At 37.0% G+C, this 17,443-nt stretch overlaps 1 protein-coding gene across 2 annotated transcripts in view; it reads right to left on the bottom strand.

The window, feature by feature from the left end:
• The window catches only part of RAB2A (RAB2A, member RAS oncogene family), a 41,465-nt gene that overhangs the window by 8,609 nt on the left and 15,413 nt on the right, over positions 1-17,443 (bottom strand). For both annotated transcript variants that reach the window (XM_069854150.1, XM_069854149.1), the window contains 3 exons: positions 10,025-10,107; positions 8,583-8,675; positions 4,921-5,032 (listed from right to left, as the gene is read on the bottom strand). In XM_069854150.1, coding sequence (XP_069710251.1) covers positions 4,921-5,032; positions 8,583-8,675; positions 10,025-10,107 — 288 coding nt within the window. The remainder of the gene's footprint in view (positions 1-4,920; positions 5,033-8,582; positions 8,676-10,024; positions 10,108-17,443) is intronic.

The following is a 17,443-nucleotide window of genomic DNA, read 5'->3' as shown; positions in this document are numbered from 1 at the left end:
AGCACATGAGGAAAAAAAGATAAAAATCCCAGAACTAGGAGTCTACCTCTCTAGCAAAAATCCACAGCTCAGGCAGGCAGGCATATCACACTTTTCGTGCTCTTCTATTCAGCCTGAAACCTTTAACTGAGACTTTTTATCCTCAATATACCTTGGGATGCCCAGAAGCCCCAAGAACCATGGCAGAACCAGTGTTCCTTATTGCACAGCTGGGGCACAGCCCCAGGGTAAAAGCTTGGACAAGGAGGTAAAAGCTGTGAATCTTCACTGGAGCCAGCTGTCCTGCCCCTCCTCTCTTCCACAGTTGAAAGGACATGAGCTTCACGTCTCCATTTTCCCATGGGAGAAACTGGTTAAAGTGCCAGCTTCACACATCTGAAAGATCACAGAACTTGGATTTAAAGAACCTGAAGGAATACTGGTTTTGATACAAGTTAAGATAAACCTAACTGCTGAGGTTTGTTTTGAAGACTCGTGAACTAGAAATCCTCCTCTTTTGCAAGTTCTAGTCAGATTACATCTTGTGCGTCACCTTACCTTGCCATGGAAACTATCAGCATCCTAGGATTTACAAATTTTATTAACTAAATCCGTGCAAGCTATCTTACCAGGTCAAACAATTGTTTGTTTACCAGCAATTAGTTGTGTTCAGGAAGGGCAACACTTCTAAAAATCAGTCCAAATTTAGAAGCTGCTAAGAATCTCATCTACCCCCGAGACTGTAATTTCTAACCTTCAGAATATTACAAACACAACTTTCCTTCCCTTCTCTGTGACTGAGTAGTACTGCGTCTGAAGCTACAGGGGTTTTGAACATTCATTATCCACATAAGCAAAAGTATGAAAGAAGCCACCTGAAAAGAAAATTAAGTTACAGCTGAAACAAAACCATTGAATGACCATCCAGCTACACGCACTAGTGCTCCGTTGCTCAGTCAAAACCGTTAGTCTACTCAGATTTAATCCTAAATAATGAATGCATTATTGCATTCTATTTACGTTCAGGCAACTTGGAATAACACGGACAATACTCTTAAGATGAAAGCTTGGCATAGGGCTATATAATCCTCTTCATATGGGAAAAAACTTGCTAAAAATCAACTCCCACACCAGGAGTCAGCGGTACATAATTACAACTCAAGTGAGATCAGCGTCTGAAGAGTCATGTTGTCTCGTACCGGTTCTAAAAGTACCCAGAAAACTCTTTCACTTAAGGTTGACTGCATTAATCATTGTTAAAACTGGCAGTTTGGAGTGTAAGAATAGTGCACAAAGTTATTCCAGCTTCCCAATTACAGCTAGGTGTCTTTACTTCTTGAGAATCAGTGCATGTATAGTGATTCCAGCAAATGTTTGACAGCGCCCAAGCAGAAAGCACTCAGTAAGCTCTGAACTGCACGTTTCAGATAAGACTACAATTAATAGTCATATACTGTTGTTGAACTGCCAGTGAAAACCCAAATGTGATAAAATTGCTCATGTCTCTTGCAAATGAGACAAAATTCTTATGTATTATGTTTAGTTTTAATGCAAGGTCAGAAAGTAACATGCTGTCATTAAACAAGTGCAAATGTGCCTGGAGTTTGGACCTCAGACTGATCCGTATACAAATGAAAAGGCTGATAGGCATCAGAGTGTTTTCTTAGAAAAAAAACACATAAGCGACATTGAATTCTGGAAACTGTACTTCAGAGTGCACAACCCCAATCCACAATTCAGGAATGTAGAATGGATATGGCAACCAAGATTCTAAAAGGTAGATTCCTAGATTCCTTTCACCACGAACTGAAAACAAGTTCAGTGTTTCAGGGCTTACTCAGAGTGTACATTGAACATAGTTAAGATTTTTTTTTTCTTTAAACAGAATTTTAAAGAGAGAAAAGCACTAGTGATACAGCTTAGAAATCAGTGAGGGGAAAAAAAAAAGCACAAAAATTCCATTATGTTTTGATACCTGGCTACCCTGATACTTCAAGCAGAGACTAAAAGGAAATGAAGAAACAACCCCATTTAAATAAATAATATTGCTGAAGAGACAAGTATAACTGGCCTTGCACGGCAGTCAAATTATAACCCTGTGCTTAACATCCTCCCCGCAGGAATTGTTCTGTCCTTCCAATGACTAAGAAGCTCTTCTCATCCAATCTCATTCCATATCAAACACAATGATTTAACTCTGTGGCCACACTAAATTCTCAGAAGCCTCCACAGAGGCCTGTTTGACTTCAAAGATTTCTGCAGGTATCCTGGCACTGTAATGGTTAACCACATAACCCATACACTATAGTAAAGGATAATTTCACAGCATGCATTAAAAATGCTGCTGAGTAATTAAAGGGGTATTCCTTCCCCCTCAAGCACGACTGCTTTCCACACTCTCCCTCATCCCCTTGTAACCTCTTTACAATTAGAGAAAGCCCCTTTGATCCCAATAGTTTTAGCTAAGAAGTCTAGCACTTCTGGAAAAGACAAGTATGCCGAGACTCCAATTAAATGTATAAAAACTATTTTGACAACTTACTTGGAAACAAAGCAAGCAGAAGAAAGTGTCTGCTTCAATAATTTTATAATAAATGCATTTGAAAAAATCTGATATAATAATCCAGACAGAAATCTAGAGACTTGCAATGTCCAGCTTTTTAGATCCAGTGTATTTCTATCAATGCAAAAATTCAGCAGTATTACTTTCTTAGCCCTTAGTTTGCCAAAAAAGCCATTAAAAATATTCTCCATAAGATAACATTTGTAAACACAGGACTACAGATTTTTTCTGCTTAAAATTTAATCCAATTTTAGCTGAATTACCTCAAATGGTGTTCTTCCCATTTAGTTCAGGCAGTCACAAAACTATGATTTCTTTCCAGTCCAGAAGTCAAGTACTGAGGGCTTGCTCAATTTGCCTGTTTTGCATACTTCTTGTTCTGTCCTCAAATGTTGTCCATTGCACATGATTTCTTTCCTCATTCCCTTCTATTTTTTTTATATTGAACAGTCCAGAATCAGCATTAAAATGAAAACAGTCTCTTCTGTCCACAAAACGGTCTTTCACCTACCGTGCCTACCATTTCTCCTTACTTACTTTTACTCACTCAAAAGATTAAGATTTTGCTCCTTCAGGTGTAACTATCCCAGATCATGCCAACTCTTTTAGTGCTAACTAATCATACCATTTAAGGAATGCATTTGATTGTCACTAAAAAGCATTATATTCTAAAGCTTTTCAACCAGAATTAGAAAGTTGGTACATACACACAATCGCTCACTCATATCATCAGAAGGTGAGGATTCTGTTCAAACCTTTTTAACAAACAACTTTGTGCTCATTTTCTTCCTGATAATCAGAGATGCATTAGATACTGGACAACTCATTCACTAGCACGTGTTTCGTTACATGGATAGAGGTGCTAATATTAGAATTGGGTACTAACAAACCATAATGAAATCAGTGAATGCTGTTTGTTTCTCTCAATGTAACTTTTTTAAAAATACTAAATATTTAAAAGCCAGAAGGCTTTACCACTGAAAGAATACCTCACCAGTTGTCCACCATTTTGCATTTCAATTTCTGAAAACAGTAAGGGCAGATTACATAGTATGAGAAGCTGAATGATGTCATGCTACTATAAAAAAGTAAGCAGGGATGTATGAAGTGAGCATGGGCCTGAAGACATGTGAAGGACGCTTTCCACTTCACATAGTACTAACATCTCAGCTGGGGCTCTTCGTTCACTGCTGTACTGTGTCTAACTATTGTGGAGTTAATTTTCTTTACAGCAGCCTTTATGGTGCTGTGCTTTGGATTTGTAACTAAATCATTGTTGATAACACACTCACATTTTAGGTATCGCTGAGAAGTGCCTACACAGTGTCAATGTTTTCTTTCTCTGCCCCTTGCAGTGATTAGGCATAAGGTAGGCAAAATCTGACAGGGTGTGTGGGCTGGATGCAGCCAGGATAGCTGACCAGAATTAGCTTAAGGGCTATTTCATAGCATATGACAGCACGCTCAACAACCAAAGGGTAGTCTTTCCAAAGTAGCTGTTCATCATACTGGCTGGGAATCAATCCATTTGTGCGAAGCTTGAGTGACTTCCTCCCCACTTCTTTCCTTCATTTATTAAGTGCTATCTCAGCCTTTGAGTTTTTCTCACTTTGGCTCTTCTGGTTCTGTCCCCCATCCTGCTGGATGGAGGGAGAGTATGGGAGCAACCGGATGGGCACTTAGTTGTTGACTGAAGTCCACCCACCGCAACCACCATTCAAGAAAGGTGTGCAGTAAATCTAAGTGAGATACGTAGGAACTCGTGTATGTCCAAAAATATGAACTATAAGCAAAACTTCAAAACACTTAAGCTCTTAAAAGTATGAAGAACTTGTTAAAGTCTTTCTTAAAAGAATGAAAAACTTATTAAAATACATAGCAGACTACAGCAACCTAGATAATGACCTCTTACCGAGGACAGAAAAACATTGTTGTGGGCATGAATTGCAGCAAAGAAGATTCCTGCTAGGTAGTGGAGGGGAAAGATAAAAACAACACACATACTAATGCACTACAACAGATTGCTCTGAAAAGCTTGTGAAATGTCTTTAGAACAGGTAAGACTGACATCTGCCAAGGATACCAATAGCTTGGCTTACTTTTGGATTAGCACATGTATTCCAGTCTTACTTTTTAGACCTCAAGGCAGACAGTTGTACCAGTTTCTCCAATCAAATATTTAAAAAAACCCAAGTATATTAACTACTAGAGCCTCAACTATGCAATCAATTACAATATAGACATAGTCTTTCTCATAATATAAATTAAAGAGTAGTTAATTGAAGTTAAGGAATCCAAAACTTAGAGGAATAGTACCTGTACTAATAAAGTACAATTCAAAACAACTGTCTTAATAAAATATCAGTGTTCAAAGTTACCTCTTCTACATTGGAAGCAGTTTTGGCAGATGTCTCCATAAAGATAAGTCCATGCTCTCGTGCAAATGCTTCACCTTCCTCTTTCTTGACTTCTCGTCTCGATTCTAAATCACTATGATAGAAAAAAAGCAAGTTACTTGCATGGACCATCCAATCCATGTAAATCTTATTCTTCAGAGACATACTTATAAGACAAAAGCCCCCATTAGAACTTATGTACATGCAGATATCTATTCAAGCCCTTTCACAAGGCAGATTTATTCTAAGTCTTGCACTTAACAGTATATGGAATAGCCACCGATTCACTATTGCTTGAGCTGACACAGTCTTAAAGACTTCATGGAATGGCTTGCAACAAGATGTGTACATATTTATCCTTGAGCGCTAACTTTAGACATTGTCATTGTAGGCAAACATCACACTCTTTTCTAGTATAAAGTCACCTACCAATCCACATTGTAAACCTGGACTGATATGGGAGTTTTAGAAATGATTTCGTAACGATATTAAAAATAATTTAAAAAATGGAATTAATTTCTTTCTAGTAAGTAACAAAACTTCATACAGTCAATTTCTGTTCTGATAAAATGGCTTAAAAGCAAAAATAAGTTATTTTGAACTACATTAACTGTTCTCTCCCAACAAGCTAGCAGTTAGGTTTTGAAACTCCAGACTTAGCCCTCTAACAGCAGAAGAATTTGATATGACTGTTATACAATTTGTTTTCTGTTTTCCAAGCTGTTTACATGAAGGTAACTATTACACAAAAGAACAGAAAAAAACCCCAACCTCTTGGACCGGACAACTGAAGAAAAATCCACTTCCTAAGTCATATAGACACAAGTATTTCACTCTTACTTTTAAAAGCTTCTTTACGAACAAGGAGTACAGTTTGTCCTTCCTTGCAAGTATACTACATCTTAAGAAATAAAAATACTATGTTTATACGTAAATCACGTAACATATATATTCAAATGAAGTTTCATTTAAGTTGTGCATGTAAAATTATCTTCAGATACACATTTTTAAACTAAACATCATGCAAACACAGAGGTTTGATTTGCAGCCAGAATACCAGTAAAAAGTATACTGGGCCTCAGTGCTGCCATCTTTGTAATTATACGTATATTAAAAATAAACAATACTCACTGTGACACCTATTTTGCAGCAAAGTAGGTTTTTGTTATTTTTACAACTACATGCTAGCTCAGATGAGCTACAAATTTAAGACAATTCAGCACATAATTTAAACATGGAGCATTTGAAGATAAGGATACAAGAACTGTCTTCGCAGAACAATTTTAAAGTTGCTGTTCTTTATATGCAAGCATTCCCAGTACCTCAGCCTCATGCTTAAGATATCTTAACAAGGTGTTCATTCTCATGTACCTGAAGTAGCTACCTGACATTGTATGCTTGAACTTGAGCAATGTCTTTATCTGCTGCTACCATACTACCCTCAATAACATTTAAAACCTTGATTCACTACATTATTATCTCCATGACAGAATAGATGTAAACAACTCAATTCTAACTTGAAACAGTGCAGCTGCATCAAAAACTGCAGTGATAATCCAGTCAAAACTCACTACTGATAACTAAACATATTCTTAAACAGCTTTAACTACTTCTACTAACCACAGCTGTCTTCCTCTCTCCATTCCAACAATTCGAAGAATTTGGTCTTACTAGATCAATATAGCTATGTTTTGTTCTGGAAAGAAGATTAAGTACAATATTTGTCATGTTTTAACACTAGTATCTGTAACGTTTTCAAAAAGGAGGTATTTTATTTTAGATTAAATTCCTCAACATTCTTCAAATCCAGCAATAATTCAGTACTACATACGTGTACCAAGCGCACTTTTGGGACTCATAAGAACAAAATTTTATCCTTTATAAAATTATGCTAGTATACAGGTTCTTCCTTCCATCTCTAGTAGTATGCCCTACCATAAGAAGTCCTGTAACACGCTTTCAGGATAGTGCAATACGATTGAAGGAGCTTTCTTCTTGTCCTCCCCTTTGAGGCTTGAAAATTATCCCATTTCTTAAAGAACTTTTACTTCATGTGGCACATTAATCTGTAACTTAAAATACATAAATCTATTTATTGTCTGAATAAAATCTATAACTAGGAATTACTGTGCCAGCTGCAAGTAGCATGTTATAACATACAACCATGTGATACACTCTGCATCAGCAGAATGCAAGACAAATTTAGTTTAACAGCTAAGAATAATCAGGAATAGTTACGGATGTCAACTAAGTATGCAACCTTCTGTAACATTTAAGCAAACAGTACACTTTGCTGTTTCTCCCGGTGCCATATTTTTACTCACATAAGCATAAAAGCAGGTGGTCAGGGACATTAGGGGCTTACCAAGGCTTCATTTTGTAAGACCGATTATATTTTTATATTAATTTGTCAAGACTGCACTCATCACATTCCTCAGTTACAAAGAATGTCATTAGTAATTTTCCAGATTATGTACAAAAACGTGGACAAGCTTCACAATTACTTAACGCTTAACATGCTTCTTTTGGGGGGGAGGAGGGGCAGAGGGAGGCAAACAGAAAGGAGAAGGGTAAAGAAGAAGAAAATAAGAGGTGAACAGGCCAGAGTAGCAAAATCATACTCTTGCCACAAGGCTGTTTCTCAGTAGTATCTTATAAACAATCCAGTTGCTTATTAGATTTAAGGGACAAGCACACACACCATTATTTCAACTGGCATCTTTACCTTCAAAAATTGCTGAGCCATGGAGTCAAGTTAAGGTCAATTAGGCAAAGGCCCATAACTAATGGGTATTAAATTACAAGATGATCGTTTTGGTATTTGGGAAAAAAACTACATCTGAAAAAAAAAAATCTAGACAGGATGCTACAGTTCACTGGATCAAGAACTAGAAAAAGTACAGATAAAGTTAATATAAAACCACACCTTTGGACAGTCCAGTTGATAAGATCAAGTAAATAATTGTTTACAAATTGGGTAACACACTTTCAAAACCTTTAGTTGTATTTTCATCACCCATTGTCTAAGAGCAGCCTGACTTCACCAGAACCAGAGAGTGAAAAAGCACTCTCTGCCCCCAATCCCAGCTAGAATGTATAGAATATTAAAAAGGCTTACAATTCGAAACGTCTCATGTAGTCATTGAGATATATACTTCTTACGTTTGAGAAGTTTTGAAGTAAGTGAATTCTGTAGTATGGGCTTCTTTTTAAACCACATTTTCTCTGCTGTGATTCTTAATCAAAAACTAAAGCACTTTAGAACATCTAAAATTAGGGGTCATAATTTCTTTATGAGAGAGAAATCTAGGTTCTTCTAAGTGGTGTTTCCAGATGTAAAAAAACATAATGGGAAAAATAATTCATATAATCCATGACTTCCTGCATTCACAGTCAACCCTCTTAAAACAAAGTTACTTCTGAAAAAGGTACTGAGAACATAACGTAGTTGATCCACAGGTGCTGCACGTTGTATTAGTCTAATCAGAAAACAAAAGGTTTTGGATTCACCATAGAAGTATGTCCAGTGACTGAAAGTAATTTAAAGTTAACGTACTGCCTACAAGTAAGAGAACACAAAAGCTGAAATCCGGAGAAGTCATGAATCTTTACCACTTACAAAATCATAACTGGTTAAATTTTACCTTTTATTTCCAATAAGCATTATAACCATGTTGGAATTGGAATGCTGACGAGCATCTTCTAACCAAGTTGTCAAGTGGTTGAAAGTGTCTCTCCTAAGTAAGGATGAGAATGAAAATTAAAACCAGTATTTCAATAATTTTTTTCCCTTCTGTTGGTTACTCAAGTAAAGGAGCTGATTAACTAATTTATTAGCACTCATGCTCAGGGGTAAAAGATAGTAATCCATTTGTAAGAGTGAGAATTGGCAAACAAAAATTTAGTAAGCAAGGAGCATTCATAAACTTTACCTAAAAAGTGATTGAAAACATGTTTGCTGCAAAGACTAAAGAGGATTCTTATAGCTGTAAGAATCCATAATTTTATATACATATAAAAGAGTCCCTAACAGCCTCAAACAATTTAAGCAATAGTACAAATAATCACATATTCACATAGGAATACTTGTTCTACTGAAGGCAGAAAATGGTTGGCAATTTTCCGTGAGTTTATAAACTGAACAATGAATTTAGCAGCAAAGCCTTTTCAAGTGAGGTACAAGAATATGGCATGTTACAGGTACTACAGAATGTGTACACTAAATATTAAATCACATGCTTGTAAAGTGTGTTTATGATTTAGCATAAGTAAAACCATCTGTTTATGAATCAAAGTTTCATTTGTTAGAAATCCAATGGAAATAATATGTTGCTTCCTGATTTTTTAAAATAAATGGGGAACAAATGCAAAAGTGTCTAGGAAATTGCTCTTAAAAGTTGTTGCTTAATTCAGCAACAAGACACAAGACTCACAAAGGGAGCCTGAACATTTTGATAACCAGCCACAGTGCACAGAGTTTTGCAGATAAGTTTTATAAAGCCTTTATTCAACACAGCAGGAACAGTAGTAATTTCTGAACACTGAGTCACTTCTGCTACGAAAAAAAACCCTACTAAGAACTGCATTATCCCAACCTCGTAAACACAGCAACAGTAGAAGTTTTCTGGTATTTTTATGTAACTAAACTTTTATGTTTTACTATTTCACTCCTTTGCAGAATAGCACTTTGGGTAAAAAAAAACCAAAAAACAACAACAAAAAACAACCTGCTATAATTGAAAAAAAAAAAAAAGTTATCATAAAAACACTAGAAAGGAATTTGTGAAATATTTTAAGGTCTTTCTCCAGAAAAGTAATCCCGAGTTCATGGTCAAATAGCTTACATTTTATTTCATTTTTCCTGAGACTTTATATTCTTTTTCTCTATCACTATACACAGAAAATTTGAAGTATATAGGTTACACAAGTGCTCAAAATCAAGATATAGCCTGATGAAAGTTGACCAAACATTAGATTACAAACATCTATACAAAAAGCCAAACTAAATTAGACATTTTAACACTGCTATATGCCACAGCACAATTCTACAAAGACATATAATTTTAATCCTCCTCGGTATTCTCACCTTGTAATGTCATACACTAGTAAAGCCCCTGCTGCCCCTCTGTAGTATGACCTTGTAATGGAACGGAAGGACTCCTGTCCTGCCTGCAGAAGACAAAAGTTTCATTATTTCATATCTCAAATTTAATTTGTTCATGTTGAAAACCAAACTTAGAATCACAGAATCATAGAATTCTACTTTTGAGAGCATGGCAACAAGAAGGGGTATGGAGGGCAAGTCAGAGGAGACTAACAGGGACAAAGTCTCTAACACTAGCAAGAGAAGGCACATAAGGAGAAGACACCAACTACAGCACAGGGCTGTTAAAAAAAAAAAAAGAAAAAAAATCGGAACAAGACCTCTAAACCTTTTTTGGCAATCCCTGACAACCCAATTTACTGAATGGCTTCACAATACATGAATCATTATTAGAGCACAGAATGGACTCCTAGCAACTAAGCTCTGAAGACAAATTTGAAAGGAAGCAAATAACCCAGAGCTTCACATTTGAATTCAATAACCCGCTCCCTGGGGCAGCTGTTGACACTAGAATAAATAAAGCCCATTGTAAATAAATGATGAATGACATCTTTACGCCCACCATCTGCTGGTGTAAAGGTTGTTGGAAGGCCAAGGATGCAGATTTTATCCGTTATATCATAAACTGCAGCCAGCTTTCAACAGTCTTCAGATGGAATTCTTTCAGTAATCATTTTATTATGAAAAAAGCAGAAGATGGTTCTGAACTCAATTTTACACAATTCTGCTCCACAGTTAATCAATTTCCTCTATACTTGATAAATAATGCTTGTCAAACAGCTACAGGATATAAGAGTCATCATCCTATGTACTAGTGAAAAACTTCAGAGATTCTACATAAATTAAGACAGTTCTCATAGAAAAGTATTCTGTAAAATTCTCAGCACTTAAAGGACATGCTCAAGAGAACACAGTCCTGAAAAAAAAATTCAAAGTTGCAGGCTTTGATGACCTCCCCACGTTCATGTTTTTCAGAAATGCTATCTAGGCACCTGACAGTTGTTAGAAGAAAACATTTACTCCCAATATTTAGTAACAACAGAAGCCTTAGCATAATTCAAACACAGAATACAATTAAGAAATACTAATATTAATGCTGTAAAAACCTATATGCAGTACAATTGTTATTTGCAGAACTGTAGGAAATTACTGCTATTTAAAACTATGAAAAGCAAGAATGAAGTATTTATCAAACACAAGCTACACTTCAGCCCTATCTAAAAAAAAAATAAAATAAAAAAAACAGTGTTCAGTTTCTCTTCTCACAGTTGCTCTACTTTTCTTAAGATAAGGTTATCTTGAATTCAAGGAGAGCTTGATCTAGATGCTCTCACTGAACAAGAGCAGTGGCACAACAAATTTCATCATGTTCAGCCTTCAGAAAGCATCCTTATCTTCCAGAATAATCAGTTATTTCAGTTTAAGAAAACACTTCATCTTAGCCATTCCAGTGGAAAAAGTTACAAATTTATTGTTACAGATCATATATTAAATGGTTTAAATGTGCTTAGAATACACTAGCGTAAGTACTGGGCTGAGAGTCCAGGTGCATGTAAACTAAGTGAAGAGAACACAGCCAGTCTGCTAGCAGAACGTACCAAGGAATACTATAAACCCCCACATTTTTAGTACAATACTTGTTTCTCTCCCCAGAAGCCCCACTAAGCTCTATAACCTTTTCTTGGTGTGGTGACTAACCTAAATGCATGGTAGATACATAAAATGTTTTCCTCCTAACTAGACAAAAGACAAGTTATTGTTACCAATGTATTCCATGTGTTGCCTAAAATCAGTGGCTTCGCCTGTCACATTATAATAACCTGTTTCACCTTCATAAATTCCAACCTGACACAAGAAGCTGTTGGTCTCCCTGAGTAATCATGATCTACCAAGACTGTCCAGTTCTAGCAGATCTTTGAAGAATGCAACAACAACTGTGAGTTTTTCCAAGAATCACTTATTTACAGAAGTTCACTATCTAAATCCTGAAAATACTGTAACGTTTTTAACTATATTACTTGCCCATGGTGAAATTTAAACAACAGTGCTTACTGTAGGAAAGCCTGGGGAAAGGGTTGGAAATGTTACCCCTTCTTCACCAAAGAGGATAAAGCAACAATGAATCTCCACTATACTTACATTTACATAATATATAAAATAATCACAGACACCTACTATTTTAACAGTACCATTTTGAATGAGACATCTAGAAGATCAGTATAGCAGGGTTATGCATGTAGAACATACTCCACAGCTTTTTCTCTTAGTATCTTTATTACTTTAGCATTTTTCATCTGACAATTTGCTCTCTGCTCCCCACTTTATTTTTTCCCCTCCAAGAAGGACAAGCTATTTCAAAGAAGACAAAAAAAAAAAAAAAAAGTGTAGACTATAAGCCAAAACCAGCTTTCTTTTTATTTTCTTTCATAAGTACAAGTACATTATACTTCATCAGTCTTGCAAAGTAGGACCAACTCTAGTTTAGCTGCTTGCTATAAGAAGCAACAGAAGTAGCAGCATGGAAGCTCAGTATAAATTAAAAACAGCTTTGATGCCAGAGAAAAGCTCTTTATCCTAAGCGGTATTAACATTGTTCTTATCATAGAATCACAGAATAGTTTGGGCTGGAAGGGACCATAAAGATCATCCTGTTTGAACCCCTCTACCATGGACAGGGACATGTCCCACTAGACCAGGCTGCTCAAAGCCTCATCCAACTCGGCCTTCAACACCTTCAGGGATAGCGCATACAAAGCTCCTCTGGGCAACCTGTTCCAGTAACTCACTACCCTCACGGTAAAAGATTTCTTCCTAATACTTAATCTAAATCTCTCCTCTTTCAGCTTAAAATTGTTGTTCCTCGTCCTACTGCTTCACTACATGCCCTGATAAAGAGTCTTTCCCCAGCTTTCCTGTAGGCCCCCCTGAAGTACTGGAAGGCTGCTATAAGGTCTCCCCAGAGCCTTCTCTTCTTCAGGCTGAACAAACCCAGCTCTGTCAGCCTGTCCTCATATGCAAAGTGCTCCAGCTCTCCGATTATATTCATGGTCCTCCTCTAGACTCGCTCTAACATATCCATGTCCTTCATGTGCTGAGGACTCCAGCAATGAACACAGTATTCCAGGTGAGGTTTGATGAGAGCATGTTCCACCAAAACTCTGCACTTCAGAATGGCTGAGGTGGGAAAGGACCTCTGGCGGTCACCAGTCCCAACCCCTCTGGCTCAAGCAGGGCCACTCAGAGCCAGCTGCTCAGGACTATGTTCAAATGGCTTTGGAAGATCTGCAAGGATAAAGACTCCACAACCTCTCTGGGCAAACTGTGCCACCACTCAGTGAAGCAGGGAGCATGCCGAATAATAGCAGTAGGAGACACTAAACGAATGTCAAACAGCTTATTTCCCAAGGCCATATTACATGTAGTTATAGGCAACACAAACCTCTGCTCCAAAACAATCCCTGGTTATACCCACTTTCAGAGTTACACTGCAGCAGAAGTGGGAGAATGGAAGAACCTTTTGGTAACTGACAGACCATGACAGATAGTTCACATGCAGAAACTAGCTCAGACAAGGCTGCCTGCAGAACCAATAAATGCACACTGAACAGGCCCGAACACATCTTCTCTCTCCAGTAAAAAAGGTGCTAGGTCTGACATGAGTAGTTCACTCATCATGGAAAAAAAGTGGGTTCCTAATAAGCAAGTGATGTTTTCAAGTGCTAAGTAACATTTTCTTTATTGTTTTCTGGACTGTAAAGTTTTGCAATTCATATCATACTGGTTGACTAAAACAAATTTTCTCATATGAGACATAAAATCACAGCTGTAGGAGTTACAAGTCTTGAAAATAGTACAAATCCTCATCCCTTGCTTGACCTGTAGAACTGCATGAATATATATTCCATGCGGTTCTCTAAATATACCTCAGTTTATACCAAAACATGACTTCAAAATAATGATGTAAACAGAACAAAAAGCATTATCAATCACTTTAGGTCACTAAGATATATAGAGATGTAGGGCCTGCATTACAGTTTTGATGAACATTATAACTATATAACTGCATTACCATTGACACAGTATCTGTGGCACATTTGAGAAAAGACTCCAAGTGTTACTATTTCTAAAGGAAACTGCAGTGTCATTTACAAGTGTGTGGTGTAGTCACATAGGTGCCAGTTGCAAAACAGGCAGGCAAGTCTTTACTACCAAAAAGGGTTCCTTGCAAGCTCCTTAATTACGTATTTTTGAATCTGAACCAAAGGAAAGAAAAACAGAAGGAAGGACATGATGCAGTACTAGAAAGTAGTTAGATAATGAATTAGGATCCACAACAATGCATCTCTCTAGGAAACAGTCTGTTAATTTTACTGAATTGTCTATTTCCAGTGCTGAAGAATTTGGAAAGTTTCTTCAAGTACAAAGTGATCTGAGGGCATCCCAGCAGACCTTCAACACGCAAGCTGACCAATAGTTTTTATTGGGAAGAAACTTAGTGTGCGTCAACATGAAAAATGAGAAATTACAATGTACCATAACTAGTAGCTCTAGATTCCTTCACTTTTGAAAGGGGCACACACGTGGTATGTTCAAACCTGTTGACAGAACATCATTCACACTGGGAATTGTTTACAGTTCTGTAAAACGTATAAAAAACTAAAGAGACATGTCAGAAACAACCAGCTCACAGAAGTGTCACACTACCCAAGACAACTGCCAGTTGGGAACCATTCCACAAACTGGATCCCTGGAACAAAATGTTCCAGAGAGAGGGAGAGGAGCAATACATACCTTTGAACGTAGTTTTGAAAGTTATAAATAAATTAACAGCCTTTTAGTCACATGGTAACTTGTTTACACAAACACGTTAATCTTTCTTGTAATCATGTCTCTACTTCAGAATAACAAGCATTTTAAGGTGATTTATTAGCATGTAGTACAAAGCATAGACACAAAGCAGTATTAAAAAAACCCCACCCTTGCTGCTTTCCCACAAAGACATTCCTGAACAAAACCAGAATTTAAAGATGCTTATGAAGATGAACCTGTAACTATTTAAGAAAGTGCCAGAATTTATGTGGAAGATTCAGCCAAGTTACATATTGCTTCAGAATAACCCTGTCAGCGTCCTAGTAAGAACAGAAATTTCGAGGGGACTGAAGATCCCCAGTGGTGAAGCTGTACATACGTCTAAATAAGGATAATGTGCACACGTGCCTTTTCTTCTGATGCTGGTGAATGCATACTATTTAGATAGCCAAAGGAACTCCTAACACAGAGAAAGAGAAAGCTTTAGACCTCCATTATGAAAGTACCCTTATGATTTATTCCAGGTTACAAATATATTTGAAACCTTCAGGTTTCAAGTGGTTACCCACACTAAAATGAGAGTTCCACTATGGACAAAAGGAAGTGATTTGTCCTCCTTCCATGTCAGGCCTTAGCCTAAGCAAGTGCTTACTCTATAACTGTAAAAACCACAGATACTGGAAAGAAACTTATAAGCAGTTGGAAAATAAAATACCAGTAATATAGTATTTCAATAACCAAATACATTTAAGCATGTGACAGACAAAGGTTTGTGAACATTAAGGCTAGGAGGTGTATCAAGTTACCTTGGCTCTCTGACGTGCCATCATGGATGTGAATGGTAACTTAGCTACTGGCACTGAAGTTCAGATGACGATCCCACTACACAAACTGCAATAGGAATAACTATTAAATGGACAAATTCCTACCCAATCCATGAATCTAGAAATATGTTATTGCTCCCACATAGCAGCAAACACAGCCTGTGAACTGATGATGAAACTAGTTTCAGGAACCAAAGCAGATATCCTGCAAGCTCTTGATGTTACTTTACAGCAGTAAAAGAGGGCCGTGAGCACTGGGTCATCATAACTTTAGCTGTAAGATGTTGCACACTCTTGCAGGTACAATGGTAAAAAGTCGTATTAGTTGTCTGAAGAATTCACCAGCTGGCCACGATCATAAAAATATGCACTGACTACCAAAGCACGTAGAAAATATTATGAAGTAGACAATCAGTAAAGAACTCTTTAGGGCGAGCACTACACTAGTGACTGTCAGTATTGCAAATATGAAATGAATATTCATTCAATGAATTAAGGGAACTTTATTTGGTTCTACTAGATCAAAAATATTTGCAAATACATGAAAAATAACTGAATTTCCAAGAAGGATTAGTATATTCAGAATATCTGATAGTGGATGGACAAGTCATGCTGTGGTTTTAGGGAAGCGAGACATGCCTCCAACAGTTATGCCTTTCATCTTGCACAAACACACTTTTTTGTGTAAGTCCTTACCTACTAGAAAACACCACCAATTTAATTAGAAACCTCACTTGTATGGAAGCCAATAAATTACTTGAAATTAGCTTATAAAAAAGAAAATATTATTTCAGCTATTTACTCTTAGTCTAAGCAAGACTAAGTTGTCATAAAAACAATGAATAAAAAGAAACATTTTTAATCATAGATTTGCATGAAATGAAAGATATTTATACCCACTAATTTTTTAAGATACAAGAAAAAAAAATCTTACACAAATCAATTTAATTTAGAGAACATAAGTAGTATTACTTATCATCACTTGATGCCTCCCCCTGCAGTGTCAGAGAACCTGAATTCCCTTTAAACCACTCCTTATTTTGCTCATTAACAATGACTAGTCAGTAACAGTCAACACAATATAGAACATCCCCCTCAACAACAAAATGAGGCTACTGACTCAGCCTGGTAACAAGCCCAGTATCTCGCTACAACAATGAAGTTTCCTGATGAGAAACAATTTTAATATTTCTCAGTATTACACTGCCACAAGACAAACAACCTCATCTACACAGCTTGTTTAAACTCAAAGCTTAATAGCTCCCAGAATGGTCATTTTGATCCTTACCAGCTTCTGTTGACATCTTATAGTTCTCCGAAAGCTATTTTTTTAACTGACAATAGCTCAAATACCACACTTCCACAAGAGCAGCGTAACTTCTCACAGGAGGCAATTACCAACTAACCACTTTTTGACAAATATATTTCTCAGTCTATCCAACCACTGAAAACTATTGATAAGATTAAAGACACAGGAAAGAAAACCTAGAGACTAACGGCAGACAGAACAAACAATTTGGTCCAATACCTACACTCCCCTTGACTGACTAAATGCATCAGAAGGGAAAAGTGAAACCCTGGGACTGCCACACCTAAAATCCTGGGTGTGCCACAACACACACAGCAGCAAGCTTGCACAGCCCAGCAGTGGGGAGGATCAGGAGCAGCCTGCTCCCAGCAAAGAATAACAGGGCACACTGTTTGCTAGTGTAGACACAGCTCAGCAGTACAGCAGAGGCCACAACAGCTAACACCAGGTGTGCAAGGG

The sequence above is a fragment of the Phaenicophaeus curvirostris genome, chromosome 3 (genome assembly GCF_032191515.1).
Source record: "Phaenicophaeus curvirostris isolate KB17595 chromosome 3, BPBGC_Pcur_1.0, whole genome shotgun sequence".
NCBI classification, from domain to species: Eukaryota; Metazoa; Chordata; class Aves; order Cuculiformes; family Cuculidae; genus Phaenicophaeus; species Phaenicophaeus curvirostris.
Note: the sequence above shows the minus strand (reverse complement) of the source record. Positions and strands in the feature narration are given on the sequence as shown.